The sequence below is a fragment of the Cryptomeria japonica genome, chromosome 2 (assembly GCF_030272615.1).
Source record: "Cryptomeria japonica chromosome 2, Sugi_1.0, whole genome shotgun sequence".
Taxonomy (NCBI): domain Eukaryota; kingdom Viridiplantae; phylum Streptophyta; class Pinopsida; order Cupressales; family Cupressaceae; genus Cryptomeria; species Cryptomeria japonica.
In genome coordinates, this window is record NC_081406.1 from 251,162,415 (window position 1) to 251,183,513 (window position 21,099).

The window sequence follows — 21,099 nt, forward strand, 5'->3', positions numbered from 1 at the left end:
AAGATTGAATAGGATAATGCAAAGAATAAATGTCAAGGTGGATGAGCATGATAGTAATCAGATCAAAGCATATGATTATGAATTAGAAGATGAATTTATCAGACCTGAACTGGTAATGCAGGAATCAGTTCAGAATAGTGAACTAGTGACATTGATAGCATCAAAAAATTCAACCGTGACAGAGGAACAACAAAATGAGTCAACGAATCAAGAAAATTCAAAGCATCCCAGTTATGTAAAGCTAAATCATTCTGAAGATCAAATTATTAGAGATAAAAGGAAATGTGTGATGACTAGGAGAAGGTTAGCTACTGAAGAGGTGTGTTTAATTTCTAAAATTGAACCAGAATATTTTATTGAAGCAAGTAAGGATGAAAATTAGATAAAAGAAATGGAAGAAGAATTAGATCAGATTGAAAAGAATAAGACATGGGAACTAGTACCTAGACCTTAAGACAAGAACATTATTGGAACTAAATGGGTTTTTAGGAACAAATTGAATGAGGAAGGTCAAGTTTTAAGGAACAAGGCTAGATTAGTTTGCAAAGATTATTGACAGGAAGAAGGAATTGATTATGGGGAAACTTATGTCTCGATTGCTAGAATTGAAGTGGTAAGACTTTTTTTTGCTTATGCTGTACACAAGAACTATAAAGTATATCAGATGGATGTTAAATGTGCATTTCTGAATCGAGATATTGAAGAGGAAGTTTACATTGAACAAATTGATGGATTTTATTTATCAAAAGACAAGGACATGGTTTGCAGATTGAAGAAAGCTTTATATGGACTAAAACAGGCCCCTAGAGCATGATATACTAGATTGGATAAGTATCTTTCAAAGCTTGGTTTTAGTAAAGGTAACGCTGATAGTAAATTATATTACAAAATTGAGCATGATGACATATTGATTATTGAGATGTTTGTGGATTATATCTTTTTTGGAGAAGAAGAAGGTCTATGCATGAAATTTGCTAATGATATGAAAAATGAATTTGAAATGTCTATGATTGGTGAGATGAAATTTTTCTTAGGATTGCAATTACTCAGATTGATAAAGGTATTTTCATTTGTCCAACTAAGTACGTGAAGGAGTTAATTAATAAATTTGGACTTGAGAATTCTAAACATGTCGGTACTCCTATGACAACTGGTTGCAAATTGTCAAAGGATGATGAATCACCTAAAGTGAACCCGAGCAGATTCAAATCAATGATTGGTGGTTTGTTGTACCTAACTCAAACAAGACCTGATATAATGAAAGTTGTTTGCATTTCTTCTAGATTTCAAGTAGATCCTAGAGAAACTCATGATATTGCTGTCAAGAGGATATTCAGATATTTGGCAGGTACAACAGACTTTGGGTTATGGTATCCAAAGAATGATGACTTCACATTATGTGCATATATAGATTCTGATTGGGCAGGAGATGTGGATGACCGAAAGAGCACTATTGGTGGTACATTCTTTCTTGGGAAGAAGTTGATTTCATGGCTTAGTAAGAAACAGTCATGCACTTCATTGTCTACGACTGAAGTAGAATATGTTACAACTGCTACCAACTGTACTAAGATTTTATGGATGAAACAAATGTTAAAGGATATAAGGGTAAGTTATGATGAGCTTATTGTTATTCCCCATGATAATACTATTGCTATTGATATGTCAAAGAATATGGTATTTCATTCCAAATCAAAACACATTTCTATAAGGTATAATTTCTTGAAGGAAAAGGTTGAAGCAAAGGAAGTCAAATTGGTTTATGTGCCTACTAAGGAACAAATTGCAGATATTCTAATGAAACCATTGCCTAAAGACACTTTTGAATATCTCAGAGATCAGTTGGGGGTTACCAACCCTCTGGAAGAGACTTAGAGACGCAAAGATGCATCAATCCAGCGATCTTATTAGACATACTTTTCTGATTCGGGTTGATGAAGATGGTGCTACTACTTAGGGAGAGTAGTCAGTTGTTTGGTTCAGTACTCTTGGTTTAGTATCCATCCTTTGTTATTGATGTCAAAAGGGGAGAAGGTATTCATGTGATAAACTGCTAGATCTTTTGATGGTCTTTTCTCTTTGGGATATTGTTGACATTCCTTAGCACTTGCATGTTTTTCACATTCAGTGTTGCCATCAATGCCAAAGGGAGAGATTGTTGGAAATATGATGGATTTCATTAACTATTGTTATTGATGTCAAATTGTATCCCAATTAGAGACTATCCCGGTTAATCTTGGTGATCTTCTTGGTTCTGGTTGTGATTCTGATCCGGTATGATTAGATCTCTGAAATCAATTTTGGATGTTTATTTTGGTTGTTATATGCTTGCTATATTTTGGCGGTTTCATGATTCAGTTATCACTTTTGGTATTTCTAGTTACCGATTGATTTGTGCCTTTACTGGTTAGCTTTTGGCTTTATCGACTTTTGGCATTCCTGGTTAGGTTTACTGATATGCTATTTTGGTGACTTGGTCAGTGGATTTTGGGTCCGGCTTATGGAATCAGTTTCTCTCATGTTGAAGGTGTTTCTTGATTATAAACTGAGTGTTTGATGACTTTACATTGGATGGCGTGCTATTTTGGTGGTCCTTTTGGATCCGGTCAACTTTCACTGAGGGTTTCTACCGACAAGTGAAGCATGTTGGATTTTGGTCTTAACAGAATTTTCGACAGATACAATTGTTTGGTTACTTGATTTAGGTCCATGCTATGTAATGCAAATCATAATATTGGTCCGGTGGTATCGTGTGATGTAATTTTTGTAATTATGGGTTTATGGGTTTAGGGTTTAGCCGACCTTGTCAATAAGGTTGTTAATCTGTATTTATAAGTGACTTATTCATGTGATAGTATGATGTTAGATGGTTATGGTTGGTTAAGTATGCATTATTAGGGAAACAATTATGTGCAAATAAATTCATATCATTGAGGAGAAGGTTGGAAAGGTTTTGTATTGCAGAGCAGACATCAGTGCTTAATCGGAACTGTATGAGGCATTAGTAGATGCTACTTTCATAGTTCATTATTTTTCGGATTGTAGTCCGATGTTTATGTAAGTCAGTGAGACTTCCCTTTGTGATGAGCAGTGCGCTCTAGGTTGTTGGCCTTTCTGCAAGTGCATACTCCATTTTAATTATTCATAATACTACTCTAGAGTATTCATCTGATTGTGGGTAGGGTTTCCCACCTTGGTTTTTCCCTTTCTGGGTTTTCCATGCCAAAATATTGGTGTTATGTGTGTTGTGCTTTCATGATATATCTTTCATTGTGTTGTGCTCTGGTATAAGGTTTATAATTGAATTGGTTGTTGTTATTATTAGTAAATTTATTCACCCCCCCTCTTAGTTTACTATTGGTATCAGTGCATTCCAACAATCCAAACATTCCACATGCAAAACATCTCTCATTATGAAAATTATTTATCACTGTTCTACACATATTTAACTTATGGCCAAAGTTGTTGCATATGAAACACTGTCTAGGAAAGGTAGGATCATTTTTCATATTATTCATGCGAGTGCACCAAGATGGGGGACCAAAAAGGTGCCAATTTTTTTTGGCCCCCATTAAGCCCTATGGCACATGCCAAATAAGGCGTGCGCCCTATTTAGCATGAACCAAATAGGCTTGGCATGCTGAACCTAAGGTTTTGGCACGCCAAATAAGAAGAGCACCAAATTTGGCATGCGCCAAATAATTTTGCATTTTGACAAGTGCATTTTCATTTTGGAAATTGCAATTTATCCTTCTCTTCCAGCTCCTTTCTCTGTAAATATATATTATCAAGATGTTTAAGAGTGGTTCTAGATCTCTAGGAGTTATAATGAAGATTCTAGTTTTTAGAGTATTCATATAAATTTTAGTAATCAGCATGCTCATTTCAACTCTCTCTCTCTCTCTCTCTCTCTCATCTTCTCTTTCCTTATATTCCTCTCCCTCTCTCTCTCTCTAAGGTATCTACCTCTCTTTCCCTCCCTCCCTCTCTCACACTTGGGCTTTCTCTCCCTCAACCCCTACCTTCCTCCATCTCTCTCTTTCTCACTCTATCCCTCCATCCTTCTCTTCACCTATCTCTCTATCTCCCTCTCTATGCTTGATGGAAATAAAGGAAAATACTAGGGAGAGAGAGAGGGAGGAAGGAATAGGTTGAGGGAGAGAGATCAATTGGGAGAGATAGAGGGAGGAAGGGAGGGGTTGATTTAAAGAGAGGGACATATTAGGGAGAGAGGGAGGAAGGGATGCGAAGAGAGGGAGAGATCCAAGGGAGGGAGAGAGATTAAATGAGAGAGGGAGGGAGGGGTTGATGAAAAGAGTGAGCTCAAGTGAGAGAGATGGAGGGAGGGAGGTAGGGGTTGATGACAAAAGAGGGAGAGATCTATGAGAGAGAGTGAGTGAGAGAGAAAAAGGAAGATAATTTTATGAAAAGAGAGGGAGAGAGAAAGTAAAAGAGAGAGAGGGAGGAATGTAGGGGTTGAGAGAGAGAGAGAGAGAGAGAGACCTGAGAGAGAGGGAAACCAATTGAGAGAGATGGAGGTAGGAAGGGAGCCCAGATTGATGGAAAGAGAGGGATATACTAGGAAGAGAGCCTAAGTGAGAGAGAGGGAAAGAGAGAGAGGGGAAGGTAGGGGTTGAGAAAAAGAGAGGGAGATACTTGAGAGAGAGAGATAACCCTACCTTCTTCCCTCCCTCTCTCTCACCCCCTCTCCCTTCCCTCGTCTCTCTCACTTCAACTCTCTCTCTCAACCCCTCCCTTCCTCCCTCCCTTTCTCTCACATGGGCTCTCTCTATCTCTAGTCTCTTCTTCTCTTTCCATCAACCTCTCTCTCCGTGAACCCTTCTATTCCCCCCCCTCTCTCACTTGTTCTCTCTCTCTAGTCTCTTACTAATTTTCCATCCTTTCCTCCCTCTCACTTAGGCTCTATCTCTCTCTCTCTCTCTTAGATTAGGCTTGGAAGGGAGAGAGGCAAAGAGAAGAGAGAGGATGGAGGAAGAGAGGGAAAGAGAGGGAGAGATACTTGAGAGAGAAAGAAAGAGTCTTAGAGGGAAAGTGAGAGAAAGAGAAAGGGAGAGAGGGCAAGAATGTGAGATAGAGACATTTGAGAGAGAGGGAGAGAGAGATAGAGAGGGAGGGGGGAGGGAAATAATGGGAAGGAGAGAGGGAGAGGGAAGAGAGAGGATTGGGGAGGGAGGGAAAAACAAAGAGAATAGGAAAGAGAGATACCTGAGAGAGAGAGGGGGGAGAGAGAATGGGAGAGAGAGACACATGAGAGAGAGAGAGAGACATCTAAATAGAGGGTGAGAGGGAGAGATAATTGATAGAGAAAGAGAAAATGAGTGGGAGGGAGAGCGGGAAAGAGAGAGAGATAGCTGAGAAAATGAGAAAAAGAGGGACAAGGAGAGAGAGAGAGAGAGAGAGAGAGAGAGAGAGAGAGAGAGAGAGATAGAGACTAGAGGGAAAAAGTGAGTTAAAGGAAAAGAGAGAGACTTGAGAGAGAGTGAAAGAGAGGGGGAAGGAGAGAATGCACAGAAAGAGATAGAGAGATAAAGAGAAAGGGAGGGGGAAGGAGAGAATGGAGAGAGAGAGAGAGAGAGAGAGAGAGAGAGAGAGAGAAAGAGAGAGAGAGATGGAGAGGGAGAGTGGGAAAGAATGGAGATAAAGGAAAGAATAGGAGAGAGAGACACTCGAGAGAGGGGGAGAGAGAAATAGAGATAGAGGGTGAGAGGGAGAAGAGGAAAGAGAGAGAGTTAAATGGAAAGAGGGAGAGACTTGAGAGAGAAAGAGAAAGGGAGGGGGAGGGAGAGAATGGACAAAATGGGACAAAGACACTTGCGAGAGAGAGAGAGAGGAATAATGTGTCTGTGGTAGATAGAGAGAGAGGGGGAGTGAGGGAGATATAGAGACACCTGAGAGGTGGATGGAGGGATTGTGTGAGAGAGTGAGACTTGAGAGAGAAAGGGAGAGGGAGGGAGAGAATGGACAAAATGGGACATAGACACCCGAGAGAGAGCGATAGGGGGGGGGGAAGGGGACACAGAGGTAAATAGAGAGAGAGACATAGAGAGAGACTTGAGAAGGAAAGAGGGAAAGAGGGAATGAGAGAGGGAGAAAGGGAAAGAGAGACTTGAGAGAGAAAGAGAGTTAAAGGAAAGAGAGAGAGAGAGAGAGAGAGAGAGAGAGAGAGAGAGAGAGAGAGAGAGAGAGAGAGAGAGAGAGAGAGAGGCAAAGAGAGAGAATGGAAAAAATGGGATAGAGGCACCTAAGAGAGAAAGGCAAAGGGAGGGGGAAGGGGAGGGAGAGAGGAAAAGAGACACATAGGGAGAGGCTTGAGAGGGGAAGAGAGAGGGAAAGAGGGGAAAAGGGAGGGGGAAGGGGAGGGAGAGAAAAAGACAAAAAGAGAGAGATAGAGAGTGACTTGAGAGGGAAAGAGGGAAAGAGAGATGGTGAGAGGGATAGAGGGAAAAAAGGGAAAGAGAGGGAGAGAGCGAGAGATGTGGAAGGAAAGAGAGAGAGAATTGAGAGATAAAGAGAAAGGGATGGGGAGGGAATGAATGGGATAGAGACACTTGAGAGAGGGGGACAAAGAGATAGAGAGGGAGTGGGGGAGATATATAGAGATCTGAGAGTTGGATGGAGGGATTGAGAGAGAGAGAGAGAGAGAGAGAGAGAGAGAGAGAGAGAGAGAGAGAGAGAGAGAGAGGTGGAGGGATGGTGAGAGAGAGATACCTAAGAGGCTAAGGGAGGGATGATGAGAGAGAGAGATAAATAGAGAGTAAGAGATAGATAGAGCTTGAGTGAGAGGGAGGAAGGGATGTATTGTAAGAGACTAGAGAGAGAGGTGAAGAGATGGAGAGAGGGAGAGAGGGAGAAAGAGTGATGATGATGAGAAAGGGAGAGAGGGAGGGGAAGGAGAGAGGGAGAGAATGGTAGAGAGATACACCTAAGAGAGGAGAGTGAGATAGAGAGATAGAGGCTAAGAGGGAGAGATCCAAGAGATAAAGAATGGGAGAGAAAGAGAGTTAGAGAGAGAGAATGGGAGGGAGAGAGGGAAAGAGAGTTAGAAGGAAAGAGAGAGACTTAGATAAAAAGAGAAAGTTAGGGGGAGGAAGAGAGGGAGGCAGAGGGAGAGAATGGGAGAGAGGTACACTTGAGAAAGGAGGACAGAGATAGAGAGATAGAGGATAAGTGAGAGGGAGACTTTAAAGAGAAAGAATGCGAGAGAAAGAGAGAGGGAAACAAAGTTAGAGAGAGAAATAGAGAGAGGGAGAGAGGGAATGAGATGAATAGAGGGAATTTAAAGTTAAAGGGAAAGAGAGAAATAATGGAAGAGACACTTGAGAGAGGGGAGAGAGATAGAGAGATAAAGGATAAGGGAGAGAGACTTGAGAGAGAGGGAGAGAGAATTGAGAGAAAGAGAGGGAACAAGAGGGAGAGAGAGAAAGAGTGATAGAGGGAAAGAAAGAGAGACTTGAGAGAGGAAGAGACGGGGAGGGGGAGCGAGAGGGAGCTAATGGGAGAGAGAAAGACCCAAGAGAGGGGGAGAGAGTGAGAGATAGAGATACTTGAGAGAGGGAGAGAAAGAGAGATATCAAGTGAAAGAGGGAAGGAGAGGGATAGACCAAAGAGAGAGTGGGTGAGGGAGATGGGAAAGACAGGGAGAGATACCTGAGAGGGAAGGAAGCAGAGAGGGAGAGACCTAAGAGAGAGAGAGGAAAGGGTTAGAAAGAGAGGGGGAATGCAGGAAAGAGACCAGAGAGATAATGCTGATATGAGCATGATGATTACTAAAATTTGACTACGTCTGAAATTTATATGAATACCCTAAAAACTAGAGTTTGCATTATAGCTCTTAGAGATTTGGAACCACTCTCAAACATCTTGACAATATATATATAATGTATATATATGAAGAGAGAAAACTTTGTGCTTTCAACGATGAAAAAATTGCATGAAATACATTTGGCATGCGCCAAATGATTTTTAATTTTTTTTCATTTGGCGCACGCCAAACATGTTGCCTTGGAAAACACCAAGCCAAAGGCTTGGATTTTCCTTGGGAATCTAAGCCAAAGGCTTGGACGCCCTTCTCAGGCCTGAGACATGTTTTCCAACAAATATTGAAAATTCTTTTTTCTTCTCTCTCTCCATCAGGTTTGCACGTGTTTAAATGTAATTAAAAAACACACCATACAATCATCAAGCTCTCTCTTAGATATCCAACCATATAATTCTTTTCAAATTTTGATAATGTTTAGGTCTTCATCCATAATTTCTTTTGTTAATGTGTGCGATTTTTGTCAAAAACCAACATGTTGTATTTTGGCCATAGATTTTTACTTGTTTATCGAATTTTGAAAAAAATTACATTTTTGGAAACTAGACTCCATTCTACACAATTTAGAAAACAAATATCTGATTTTTGATTAGTTTTCACAAATTTTGGGGGGGGAGCACACTCAAATTTTTGTGTTTTAGGATGTGTCCACTTTGGGAATTCGTAAAAATTCAAATATTCATTAAAAAAATAGCCAAAAAATCTGGCATAAACTTCAATGTGTTAGATACATTCTCACTAGGGTGATTTGCAAAATTCTAAAAAAAAGTTGACATTTTAGGGGCACCATATTTCGTGCTATGTTATTTTTTCTGAAAAATAGGACCAAAAAATGTGGTGCCTCTTTTTGAAACCCTTAATCTCCTCGATTTAAAAAAAAAAATTGTAGTTTAGAAAGTAGATTCAGAGCACTTTAACTTTTGTTCTTGTTGCATCTTCAAATTTTGAGTGTACCTATCTTCAATTTCTCATCAAAGTTCAAACTTTATTGATTTCAAAAAAAAAGGTGGCATCTTAAGACCCATTTTTGGTCCCCCATTTTTGTGCATTTACCCATTCATCATTCCATTATTCATCCTACTTCTGCATTGATTTACCATATAACAAAAATTTACCACAAACAAAATATTTACCTTTGAATTTATAAGCATTAGGCTGTCTTACTAGAGGTTTCTTGTTCTTCTGCTGATGATTTCTTTGAATCAAAGTATTTTTCTTTCTCAAATCCAAGTCCTCACATGTCTTTCCCATGTCTATGAATTTCTAGCAACTCATCCAACCGAGCTGAACTAGATTTGAACTTTTCATTGTACTCATTAGTAGTAGTAATCTCATCTCTCAGAATTATGATATGTCTTTCAAGTTCTTGTCTATCATTCTTTGCTTTCACCAATTCAAGATTCAACTAATCATTCTCATATGTCAATCTTTAACATTCATCAGATCTGTCCTTCAATGTCTGAGTTAGAGTTTCTTCATTCTTCTTCCTGTCTTCAATCTCCTTTGTCAGCTTCATCACAATGGATTACATCTCATTCTTTAAAACTACGTTCTCTATGGCCAACTTCTCACATTCATTTGTCTTATCTTGTAGGATTTGATTGTCAACACTTTGTTCTTCTTTCTTGTTCATCTTATCCATCAGCTCCTTTCTCTTTTCTCTAGAGGTGTTGAATTGATCCTTCAATGTCTTAATGAAGTCTTCAATTGCATTCAAATTTCTTTTCAGGCTACTCTTTTCCTTCATCATTGTATCAAGATCTTCAAGTTCACACTAATCGGTCTTTGCAAACCAGAGTCCATTGATTCAATCTTCTGGATCTTCCTCAAGTTGTTAGGCTTCTTCTGAGGCACAAGGCTCTGATACAAATTGTTGGAATCAATGAACATTGAGAGGGGGGGTTAATGAGTGTTCTGCAACTTATTAATTTACACTGATTCTTTAACCACCAGATGCAAAGAACAACAAATATTATGAAGAAACACAAAGCAAATAACCACATATCCATACCACCAGATTTTTATGTGGAAACCCGAAAAGGAAAAAACCACTATGGGATTGAATACCCACAATATTACAAAAGTGGAATGCACTTGCATTCAGGCACACTGCCTAGAGCTCACTGTTCAATTACAAAATAGGGCTGCAACCCTGAAGAATTCACTGTCCTACAAATGAGATTTATAAGAAAATACAATGTCTGAAATGAAATATAGCATCTACAAATTCCAGGAATTAGTTTCGGTTAGGCTCAAGAATGATCCAATGTCACTTTTCTAAAGGACTATTTTGTTCTACTCTGCTACCATGTACCAGATCATGAAAACTTAAAAGATGTGCATGCAAAACCGTGCTCAATCGCTTCCAATGCAATATTGCATGCTCTCACTCACTCAAAATCATCATTCAAGTTGATCTTATATATCTGCATAACCAAAATAGATCTTCATCAAGTCGGTCTCACAAAACTGCAAAACATGAAACATATAGTCTCATGTCAGCTCAAACCTTGTATAAATCCATATACCAGACCTAAAACATGTTATCAAAAGATTGCCATAAGATGGCCCAATCACCTCGAACTCATAAACATCCACTAGAATCATCCTAAATAATCCAGACCACACGCTACACCATCAAACATGAGGATAACCCTATTCTTCTTGCAATAACAGATACCAGACCAAGAAACATGCTCAAGAATCAACACCAGAGGCTAGAATTGAATGATAAGATGCCTCACACATCCAATCAACTAATCCAATTACTGCAACAAGAACATAGTCACTGGAAATAAATAATGCTTACCGGATCCATACACTGTATTCCACCAACCAGACTTATGCTTCATGAGTAAGCAAAATTACTTAAGGCTTCAGGTGATCCCAATCTCCATATACTAGATAGGATTACTAGGCTGAGTTGCCATCAATGAAAACCCCTAAGTAATCTCCATGCATCTAACATTATCAATCTCCACCGGAGCGTCATTGGAATAGTGTCTTTTGCCAACATGCTCATGGATCTCAATTTCAATAGACTCTGCTAGTCTCAAATATTTCTTACATCTATAAATTTAATGTTGCAGCATTCAATAATATTACCTCCTTAATTTATTGACAACTTCAATTGTATTTTCACAACCTAGACAACTTCTATCCTTCTCTAATCTTGATCTCTTTTATTTAATCATCTTTCTTTGTTCTACATTAAATATGATCAAAATTTCTTTTCTTCACCATTTTTCATTCTCTCACAACCTAGACAAATAACCACACATATTTTCAAACATTCTACACTCTACATAACCAACTAGAAGACTGATAAAAATAACAATCACAAAACATACTGTGTTGCAGCACTGACTTTTGGACATCTTTATAAGTGTGGGCGACTTCTCTTTTAAAAAATATATAATGACTTACTTTATAAATCTACCACGTAGTTTGTGGAAAAAAATACTTTCCCTTTAACTATCATCGTTGGCCTCTAGTCCAGGCACCATGGTAAATCTAAAATTTAACTTCCCTCCAATCCAATACTTTGCACTCTTATTTGCCTTCAGTCAAATATTGTTAGCATTATCCGCAACTTACAACAGGCAGCTCCAACTCTATTCTATCTTTTAATTTGTACACTTCAAGTGAAGTGATATCTTTTTGTCTTGACATATTCTTCAACGACAGGTAAATTTCTTTATTTAGACAGTGGACAACCTTGGGTATTTCTTTGCAAATCTTCTAAGTGGCATATTCTTCAACAACAGGTAAATCTCCTCTTCAAGCTTCTTACACCATCACTAATCTTTTATACAAATGCCATTCAGATCACACAACTTGCCTTCTCTCCTTTGACAACCTCAAAGATATAGACTCCGATCCTCCAGTGACAAACGAAGGTATTAAGATCTTCTTTGCTCGTACCCTAGCTTTGAGATCTCCTTGATCAATTGTAGCTGATTTAAACTCTCTTTCCTTGGCTTCGTTTAAAATCAATGATCTTCTTTAAATAAAATATTAACAAATTTTTTCAATTGACAATGCAACAACTTCTACAATGACAATGACTAGAATTAACTTAGACCAATACCCGGGCCTCAAATCCAACTAGACTCAACTTTTGTTAACACTGACCTTATTCTCACCCTAGACTGGAATCGACTAGCAGAATTTTCAGATTAGCTTTGACCGTGACTTATACTTTATCCGCTTTCATAATCTAGCAAAACTAACAATCTTACACCTCAAATCTATGGGCTGCTTTGTTTGGGTGACTTTCCTTTCAAAAATTAATAACTGTAGCTATCACTACCTAGGGGACTTTGACCTCTATAAACCTTTTTTTTTAACAGTAATCTCTGGTGGATTTATCGTATTTCTTCAATGACTATTAACATTCCCTTAGATTCTTTTTCTCTCCCTCAACCAAATAATGACTCGGCGGGTCTAGTCGCAGTTTCACATCCACCAGCAAAAACTTCTCTCCCACGATATGCCCAATCTCAACCAAGCTCAAAAAAATAAAAAATTACACCCTTCAATCTCTTGTTCTCCCTTGAAACTAAGTCGCAAACTTTTGTAAATAGCTTTGACTTTTGTGATTTATAAATCATCGTTTTTAGAATCCTTGGGATCTTCTACACAACAACTAAAAACCTTCGTTCAATTGCTATAGCAATTTCAGCCAAACACTTGCTTATTCAATGCCTTCAATCATCAACATTCCAATCTATTCACACAATGGATTGCATTTGAGTGTGACAATTTTAGATTGAGTCAATTAGGTTAGGTTCATCATATTCAACATCATGAATAATCTAGCTCATTCTAAAATTTACAATCTACCTCTGGTTCATCCTCATCTAATTCCTTTTATTGACCTCACAAACATCAATACATTCTTCCCATTAGTTTTCATGTGAGGAATATAATGAAAATTGGGATCTAGTTGTAGATTATCCTTAACAAAGTATTCACGCTCAAAAAATAATCTCATTTCATATGTTGAAGTAGTATACAAGTAACAATATGTTTCTCAATGTTGAGAGCATCTAACTGAGATTGGCATGAGTAATGTCCATGTCTAATGGGAAATTGGATACCTACCATTTTCCTTTAATCACACCTCTTCTTGACCTCAACATCTTGTCTACAAATTTCAATGTGTACAAATTTATCCATTACATATTGGTGTAGCTTATGAGGAAGTCCATCATAAACTCCAACTTTGATATAAGTGAATCTTTTAAACTGGATGAAATTTATTTCATACTTGTTTACAAATGAATTGCCTGAGGAGGAATGCTTTGCTCGAATCTCCCTATAGTTCTCTAACTATTTCCATGGTGAATGCATCATTCACCCTCCTAAACTTATGGTGGTTCCTTTCTATCTATAGGTCTATTTAATAATCATATTTTTAAATATGATCATTAAACAATTCTATGGGACAAAAACCTATCCAATGCCTTGTGCATGTTAGGGAATAGAAGAGGTAGGAATACATATAGAAATGTTTGTTTTCAAATAAAAGTTTGAAATCATGTATTGTAACCTATCACTGATAAGGGTTGGCCAATACAAATGATACTGTCCTATAATAATAATTTGCACAAAGAGGAACATCCACTTGCCAAAGTCATGTGCATTCATATTGCCCCTTATTTTATGTAGTAGTACTATCATATCTAAAATTTCATCTTTAAAATATGACTTGTAGATATTTTTTGGTAATTGAGATTTACCTAATAACAAACCTTTTCCTAGTAATGTTGTTCTTATAATATCCCGTATTTCTATTGAATTGCACTTGGGATGAGCTGAAATCAAAATTTGCAAATACTTCTCTATCCAAGGTGCTGACAAAATTGTTGTGATTTTGTTCTTATCTCCCTAGTGCCAAGATTGTAGTGGTTTTTGCACTCAAGGACTTTTTGCACTCAAAGACTAAGTCTATGTATTTTTTATTAAGGTAAATGGGGACTAGGTCTATGTGTTGCACAACCATAGGGAAGACAATTACTCTAAGTAGGCCATTTTGTACTAAGATTTGGATTTTTGGTGCTCTACTTTGTCTTTTCAACCTTTTCTAAAACTTACCTCAATTTATATGTTGTAATCTTGTGTCACCAATTTATGGCAACATACTAGTTAAACCGAACATGCACACATATCCAACATATTCAATTACTTCATCTTGAATAAATTGCATCTCAAATTTATGTTCTTGGACTCAAGGAAAATTTTAGTAGAGTAACAACCAGGGTACACTACTTTTGCTCTAGAAATCACTTGAAAATTTCTCAAGTTGAGTGAACAATGTGACTATTGGAGTGCTTAGATAATGAGATTAATAGTTTTATAGTCTTTAATAAAACATTTGAGTCAAATTCAATTTCTATTGTAGTTGATCCCTTCTTCACAATTTTACTCGTGTATGCTCCAAAACCCTTAACACTTCCTTGCAAATTCTTTGAAATGATTTAATTTGATCACTTTTTGCCTTATTATACTATGGAGTTAATTCATCTATTTGGCCTTGACAACATTCAATGTAGGTGCCAAATTTTAAAAAAAAGCCTTTTGGAACAAAGAAGCAAACTTTGGTTAGGTTCTCAAAACCTTGTCGAATTCCAATAGAGGCTTTGAAACCTCATTTTATCTTCACTCTATTCTCCTTTATATGTTTTCTTCTCTTTTGTTTCTTTCTTTCTTTTTATGTTTGAGAGACTTTGAGAAACTTTTATAACTTGAAGTAGAGAGAAGGTTCTGAGTTTGGCATCGGGTGGCAACAATGTAGTGGAAACCTCATTGAAGGCCCCATAGTAGTTTTCAAAACTCACTAACAACTCTTTGAAGGTTTTAAATTTTTTATTTCTTCTCTTTGGTGGCCAAAGATTTTGAAGTTTTAGAGTTTGGTGTTGAATGCTGACAAGGTTGTGTGAACCTTGTTGGCTCTCAACAATGGGTTTAGAACTGAGTGAAGAAGTCACCTTATGATAGAAACTTGAATTTTTGAAGAAGGCATTATTTTTCAAAGATAAATTTTTAGAAGGGCACAAGGTTTTGAAAACCTCGATGAATCGTGAAAGAGATGAAAAACAAATTCTAGGCTCACACTTGATGAAAGGAGTTGAGATGGGTTGTGAGAGCCTTTTCAGAGCTTGACGATGGTTTCAAAACCATCTCAAAAAGATGAAGTTAAGAAAAAAGGCTAATTTTTTTACGACTAAGGGAGATTTTTAGTGAAATTATAGAGACATAGAGAGGTTTAAAAAAAGCTCCTAAAATTAGACTAAAAAATATGATGGGTAAAATGAGATTTTAAGAAATGGGGGACGAAAACTAGTGCAACACACATCATCCTAGGCCATATGAAAATAGAGTTATGTACTAATATATTATAGCATAATAAAGAAAATCATCACATTGATAGTAAATCTTCAAGCATCATATATATGCAAATGAAAGCTACGCCTAAAACTATATCCACATGTAAAAACCATAGCACATAGATTGAATATATTTAAGAAATCATATATGCATCAATTAAAATATATTGGTATCAAAGAACCCTATGTAAAAGATCACACATGGATCCGATGTAAGAAAGGTAGTCATTGTTTGCTACATTATTATGAAAGAAAAGGGAGAACCATTGAAGAAAAAGGAAGATCCATGATGATCAAATTTAATGTAAAAATGTATCATAGAAATTTTAGATTTGAAAACATTAAAGGAGAATAAATAAACCATAAGGGAAAAACCCTAAGGGTGTGGGAATGCAATTAAATATAGGCAGTCTTACATAAATGTCCTAATCTAAAATAATTAACTAAACATGAATAATAATAAACTATAAGAACGCATGATAAGACTAACTATTTTGAATATTGTATTCAAATAATTATTAAATTTAAATAAACAATAAATGATACTTAGCTTTTAGTTCAATGATGGTTTAGCTCTACTTGATGTTCCCAATCTACTTGCACTTGTATTAGAAAATAAGGAGACATTAATCAATTATATGTCAATTTGTAAATTTTATGTCTAATTATGTAGTCAACTTCCATGATATGCAAAACCACTTGCAACCATGGAATCGATAACATAAACTATCGATCTAAATTTCAATTGTAGATATATATTTTTTGACTCTTTAATTTAAAACTTGTTTTTCTTGATCCCGATAACTTGTGTACAAACTTTGGTGTGCACAAAGGAGTTTGCAAATGACTGAGAATCTATCTTTCATTTACCTATTGGATAACAATTTAATTACATGGCACACCAATTAAATACAATAATCCATCATACAATATTTAAGGATGGTATATAGATATGGGTGCTAAAGATAGTGTATTTATAATAAAGCTTCTTGCTAAATGTTAGATGTGTGAGCTATTTTAATGGTCGCATTGAATTATGACTCATGCTTAAATATAATATCATAGAATATAACTTGCATGTTTTGCACAAATTAACTCATAATGATCAAATGGAAGGAAATATTTGATCTCACAATTTAAACTGGATATTTAAAAAATGAGATTGGTATAAATCACTCCACAATTTACAAGTCTAAATTAAGATGATAAATACATAAAATATAGACAAACATTATATTAAAAACAAACAAATCACAATAAATCCAAAACAAAAAGGGCAAAAGTTTAAATACGCAAGTTTTGAGAAGCAACATTATGCGAATGGGGATGAATCTCAAAACTAGTACGCAAGTTGAGAGAAGTCACGTTATGCGAATGGAGATGAATCTCAAAACTAATACTCAGGTACCAAGTGGAATTCCTTGTATAAATGCAGGGTACCAACATTTAATTCGTCTGATTCGTCAGAACTTTTAAAATAATGATGAAGCAATAAATGAAAGGCTTGGGATTTGTTTAAAGGGCAATCGAATCTTTCGTGCAACTCGTGGATTTAAATGTTTAATCGGATAAAAATATTGAACTAATGTTAGAACAACGAAAAACTCGAGCGAAAGAATTCTGATACAGCTTTAAATTGTAATTACAGAACGCTTTAAAAGGAAAATAATGAAAGTACAAATGTTCATTAAAGTTGATCAGGATACAGCTATGAGCGACGCCAATTGCAGTCCCCGTAGTACGTACCTGAAAATTAATTCAGTGAAATTTATATTTCGGGTCTGGTAGTATGTTGTCCTTGTTCATACTATTTGCAGAAACTCTGTAATCATCATGGAAGGGCATGTGATTTGAACAACAGCGATGGAAACTCTGTAATCACCATGTTCTACAAATCATCTACATAAGCGGGGCCCATTCAAGGTAATCCATGCTTTTGAGTGACGAGTAATGAGCCAGAATCAGGATATAATTCAACCCATTGAGAAGCTTTCTACAGGCCTTTCATATGCTCTTACCTCATCATCATGTTGTTTTCTTTATTTGGTGGGATTGCTTTGGTGGAAGAAAGAATGCATAACCAGCCTTCACTCTCCTCTCCGGCCCACATTGTCATCGATGATAAATTTTGTTCAATCAAGTCCACCACCTTCACAGTCTGGAAGAAATCCCTCATATTCAATGGCAAAGGCTTCACCGTCTTTGATTCAGCTGGAAATCTGGCTTTCAGAGTGGATAACTATGCATCCAATGCCAAAAGCGAAATACTTCTTATGGATGATGTAGGAAACGTTCTAATTACATTGCTTCGCAAGGTATTTCCATCTATCATTTTGGTTAACATATCAGTTATTTATTTATATAGGAATTGATCAACATATTATGTATGAACTATTTGTGTTAGGAAAGCGTCTCACACCTAGTGTACTGTTTATTCAAATGCATGAACGACCTTTTACGGTAGGAAAATGTCTCTGACATTAGTGTTTTGATTCTGATACACAAACTATTTATGGTAAGACAAGGTCTCACACGGCACTGTATTGTTTCCGGTGCACACATTATTTATGGTAGGAAAGAGTCTCACACACTAGCTCGTTGACTCCAATGCACAGACTATTTTTGATAAGAAAAGATCTGAAATGCTAATGAATTGACTCCAATACACAGACTGTTTATCAATAATGTCTGTCATCTTGTTTTGATTTTGTAGAGATGGAACCTTCACAGAAGATGGGATGGGTTCAGAGGAGACACAGTTCAACGTGAGAAGCCCATATTTACCGTTACAAAGTCCTCTTTCTTCTCAAACAAAATCAGGGCTAATGTGTTTTTAGATTTTGCGAGGCAAATCAAGCGTTGTGATTACCAGATGGAGGGATGGTCGTGCAAGTCTTCATGTACAATATTCAGTGCATCTCGAGACATTATTGCACAGGTAAGATCAAATATTTGATTCGAGTTATCAGGAAAATCTCGATGAGATCTTAAAACATGGACAACTTTGTTTGCAGTTTAAACAGAAGGAAGCAAAATCTGATTTGATGTTGGGCAACGATGTCTTCACCCTGCTTGTGCAGCCTCAAGTAGATCAAGCGTTTATTATGGGATTGATTGTAATTTTTTATCAAATCCGCTGATTGGGTAACAATCAGAAAAGTATGTGGGTGAATTATCTGCAAGCAGCACGTTGGGCTGGTGCTAGATTATTGTGTGCCTAGTTTAAGTTTGGAGATCTGACATATAGAACATTATAAGCCATCCTGATCATGGTTTGGAAACTTTTAGTGATGTAGTACACAAATGCACGACTTGCAGTGCGTACATATCTATCAACATGATTTTTCAAATAGGTTAAGGAGAGGATTCATTAGTTGAGTTCTTAATTTTATGTTCTTTCAAAATTTTATATGACAATTTTAAATTATTCTTAAATTTTTACAGCAATTTATGCGGCAACTTTCTTGTTTATAATCAAAGTTTTAGGTTCAAACCATCAAATATAATGCTCAATCAACATGCTTTTTTGTTGAGGTGTATAGAAAGGTAAGAGAAAAAGCTCGGTGATAGTTGTGCGCTAAGTTGCTGATGTAGCATCACATGATATATAGCTTTTCAGATCTAAAGAACACATTTCCTTCAATTATAAGTATTCATAATCAACACTAACAACTTTAAAGTCACAACTACTAGTGTTATATTATTAAAAATAATATGTATTAAATCAACAAATATTGTCACAATGTTCTGTTGGAACATACTCAACTAATTACCAAGTCCTCTCCCATTATTAATTTTTTCATCTTTAATTTGTTGGTAGGGGGATATAAGTCATATGAATAATCAATATCTTTTGATTTAGAGGCAAACATTTACGAGTGAGTATTTATTCTACATACAATTCTTCATTTGTCTTGAACGTTGTCTTCCACTCATCTCCTTCTCTGATTCGGATCTAATGATATCCATTCTTTAGGTCTATCTTTGTGTAGTATTTGGCTCCACTCAAACAATCCATTATGTCATCTATTCTAGGTAAAGGAAACTAATACTTCACTGCGATCTTGTTTATTGCTATGGAATCAATACACATCCTCCATTCTGCATTCTTCTTAGATGCAAACACTGTTGGTACTGCACAAAGACTCAAACTTTCTTTGGTCAAACCTCTCTTCAACAATTCCTGCACTTGTGTGTTCAACTCTTCATTCTCTTTCGGTGTCATCCGGTGTGCAACTTTGTTAGGGAAACTAGCTCCAAGAATCGGGTCCATGCAGTGATTGATACTTCTCACAGGTGGTAATCCATTAGACACATTATCTAAAATTATGTCTTCATACTCTGTTAGCAATCCCTTTATCTCCTCTGGTTGTTCTTCCTCATGCTCTAGATTCTCGGTTTTCTTAGGAACTAAGGCAAAGCACACACTCTCATGTCTCATCCCATCCACGAATTTCCTTCCATCCACCAAATAGATTTTGGCATTCGTACAGACTTCACTCTTCAAAGGATCCTCTAAGGGTAACAAGGTCTGTTTCATTCCATTCGCTACAATAGTGTATATGTTTCTTCTCCTATCATGTATTGCTTGTGTATCAAACTACCAAGGTCTACCCAACAAAAGGTGACAAATATCCATAGGCATAATATCACACAAGACTTCATCATGATAGTTCCCAATTTTCAATTTTACCAAACACTACTCACTTACTGACAACTTATGATCATCCTGAATCCATGCTATCTAATAAGGATTGGGGTGTTTCAATCTTTCCAACTACAATTTATTCACCATCTCTTCTAAAACAAGATTATCCAAACTACCACTATCAATAACAACTTTACAACACTTACTGAATACCTTACACCTGGTCCTGAATAAATTCCTCCTCTACAAGGGCTCTTCATCTTCTTCGATATGGAACAGGGCTCTCCTCATCATAAACAATTCTTCATCTTCCAGTTTGTTAGTTGATCTAGTGGGGCTTTCTTCCACCAACGCTGTTCTCCAGTGTTCTATGTCTTCTTACATTCGAAAGCATGATGTCCTTCTCCTCCACACTTATATAAGGTACCCCTAAACACTCTCTTATCTTGTCTTATGTCTTATTTTCCAAAACCCTCATTCTAGTAACCATTAGGTTCTCTCCTTCGGTAGAAGTTTCTGTCATCCTTCTAGTATGAATTACCTTCTTTGCCTACTTCCTTGTCCTTGTTTTGATCTATATAGGTTCCTCTTCCTCTGCCACCTTGAAATCTTCCTCTAGAAAATCTTCTACCTCTACCTCTTTGTATTTGATCATATTTTTTGTTCAGCTTCTCTTCTTCTTTCAAGGCATATTAGTAAGATTCTTCAACACTCTGCAACTTTATCAACCTAAGTTCATCCTATATAGACATCCGCAATCCATTCAAATATCTTGCAACTTGTTCAATTTCATCATCGACATGTCTAGATTTGATATTCAACTTGTAGAATGCTTCAGTATACTCTTCACACTAGATTCCTTCTGCTTCAAGTTCTGGAACTTCCAAAACAAATTTACTTGATAATCAACTAGCATAAACTTTGATTTTAACTTAGCAACTATCCGCTCCCATGATTTGATCTTCTTTTTACCTCTTCTTTGTCTATCAACCTGCAAATATTCCCACCAAAGACATGCATGACCTTTCAACCAAGTACGTGCATATTTCACATTCCTTTCCTCTGCAGTGTTCTTAAAATCAAAATACTTTTCCATCTCCGAGATCCAATCCATTAATTCATTCAAATCCAACTTTCCATCATACTCCGGTGGGGTAAAATATGGTTTAGTGTTCGCCCTACTTAAAACCCTCAAGAACCTTTCTTCATCTGGATCAATCACT

At 36.7% G+C, this 21,099-nt stretch overlaps 1 protein-coding gene across 1 annotated transcript; it reads left to right on the forward strand.

Moving 5' to 3' along the window:
- Positions 1-17,300: 17,300 nt before the first annotated feature.
- Positions 17,301-18,702, forward strand: LOC131859899 (protein LURP-one-related 5-like). The gene is made up of 4 exons (XM_059214156.1): positions 17,301-17,543; positions 17,942-18,166; positions 18,243-18,344; positions 18,673-18,702. The coding sequence occupies exons 1-4, from the start codon at positions 17,301-17,303 to the stop codon at positions 18,700-18,702; spliced, it is 600 nt and encodes a 199-aa protein (XP_059070139.1).
- Positions 18,703-21,099: the final 2,397 nt, after the last annotated feature.

What these genes read in the sequence shown, in the direction of transcription:
- LOC131859899 (XM_059214156.1), top strand. Translation starts at nt 17,301, where the DNA reads ATGCATAACCAGCCTTCACTCTCCTCTCCGGCCCACATTGTCATCGAT. An exon ending in TAATTACATTGCTTCGCAAG is followed by an intron (nt 17,544 to 17,941) that starts GTATTTCCATCT and finishes TTGATTTTGTAG; the next exon opens with AGATGGAACCTTCACAGAAG. An exon ending in CGTTTATTATGGGATTGATT is followed by an intron (nt 18,345 to 18,672) that starts GTAATTTTTTAT and finishes AAATTTTTACAG; the next exon opens with CAATTTATGCGGCAACTTTC.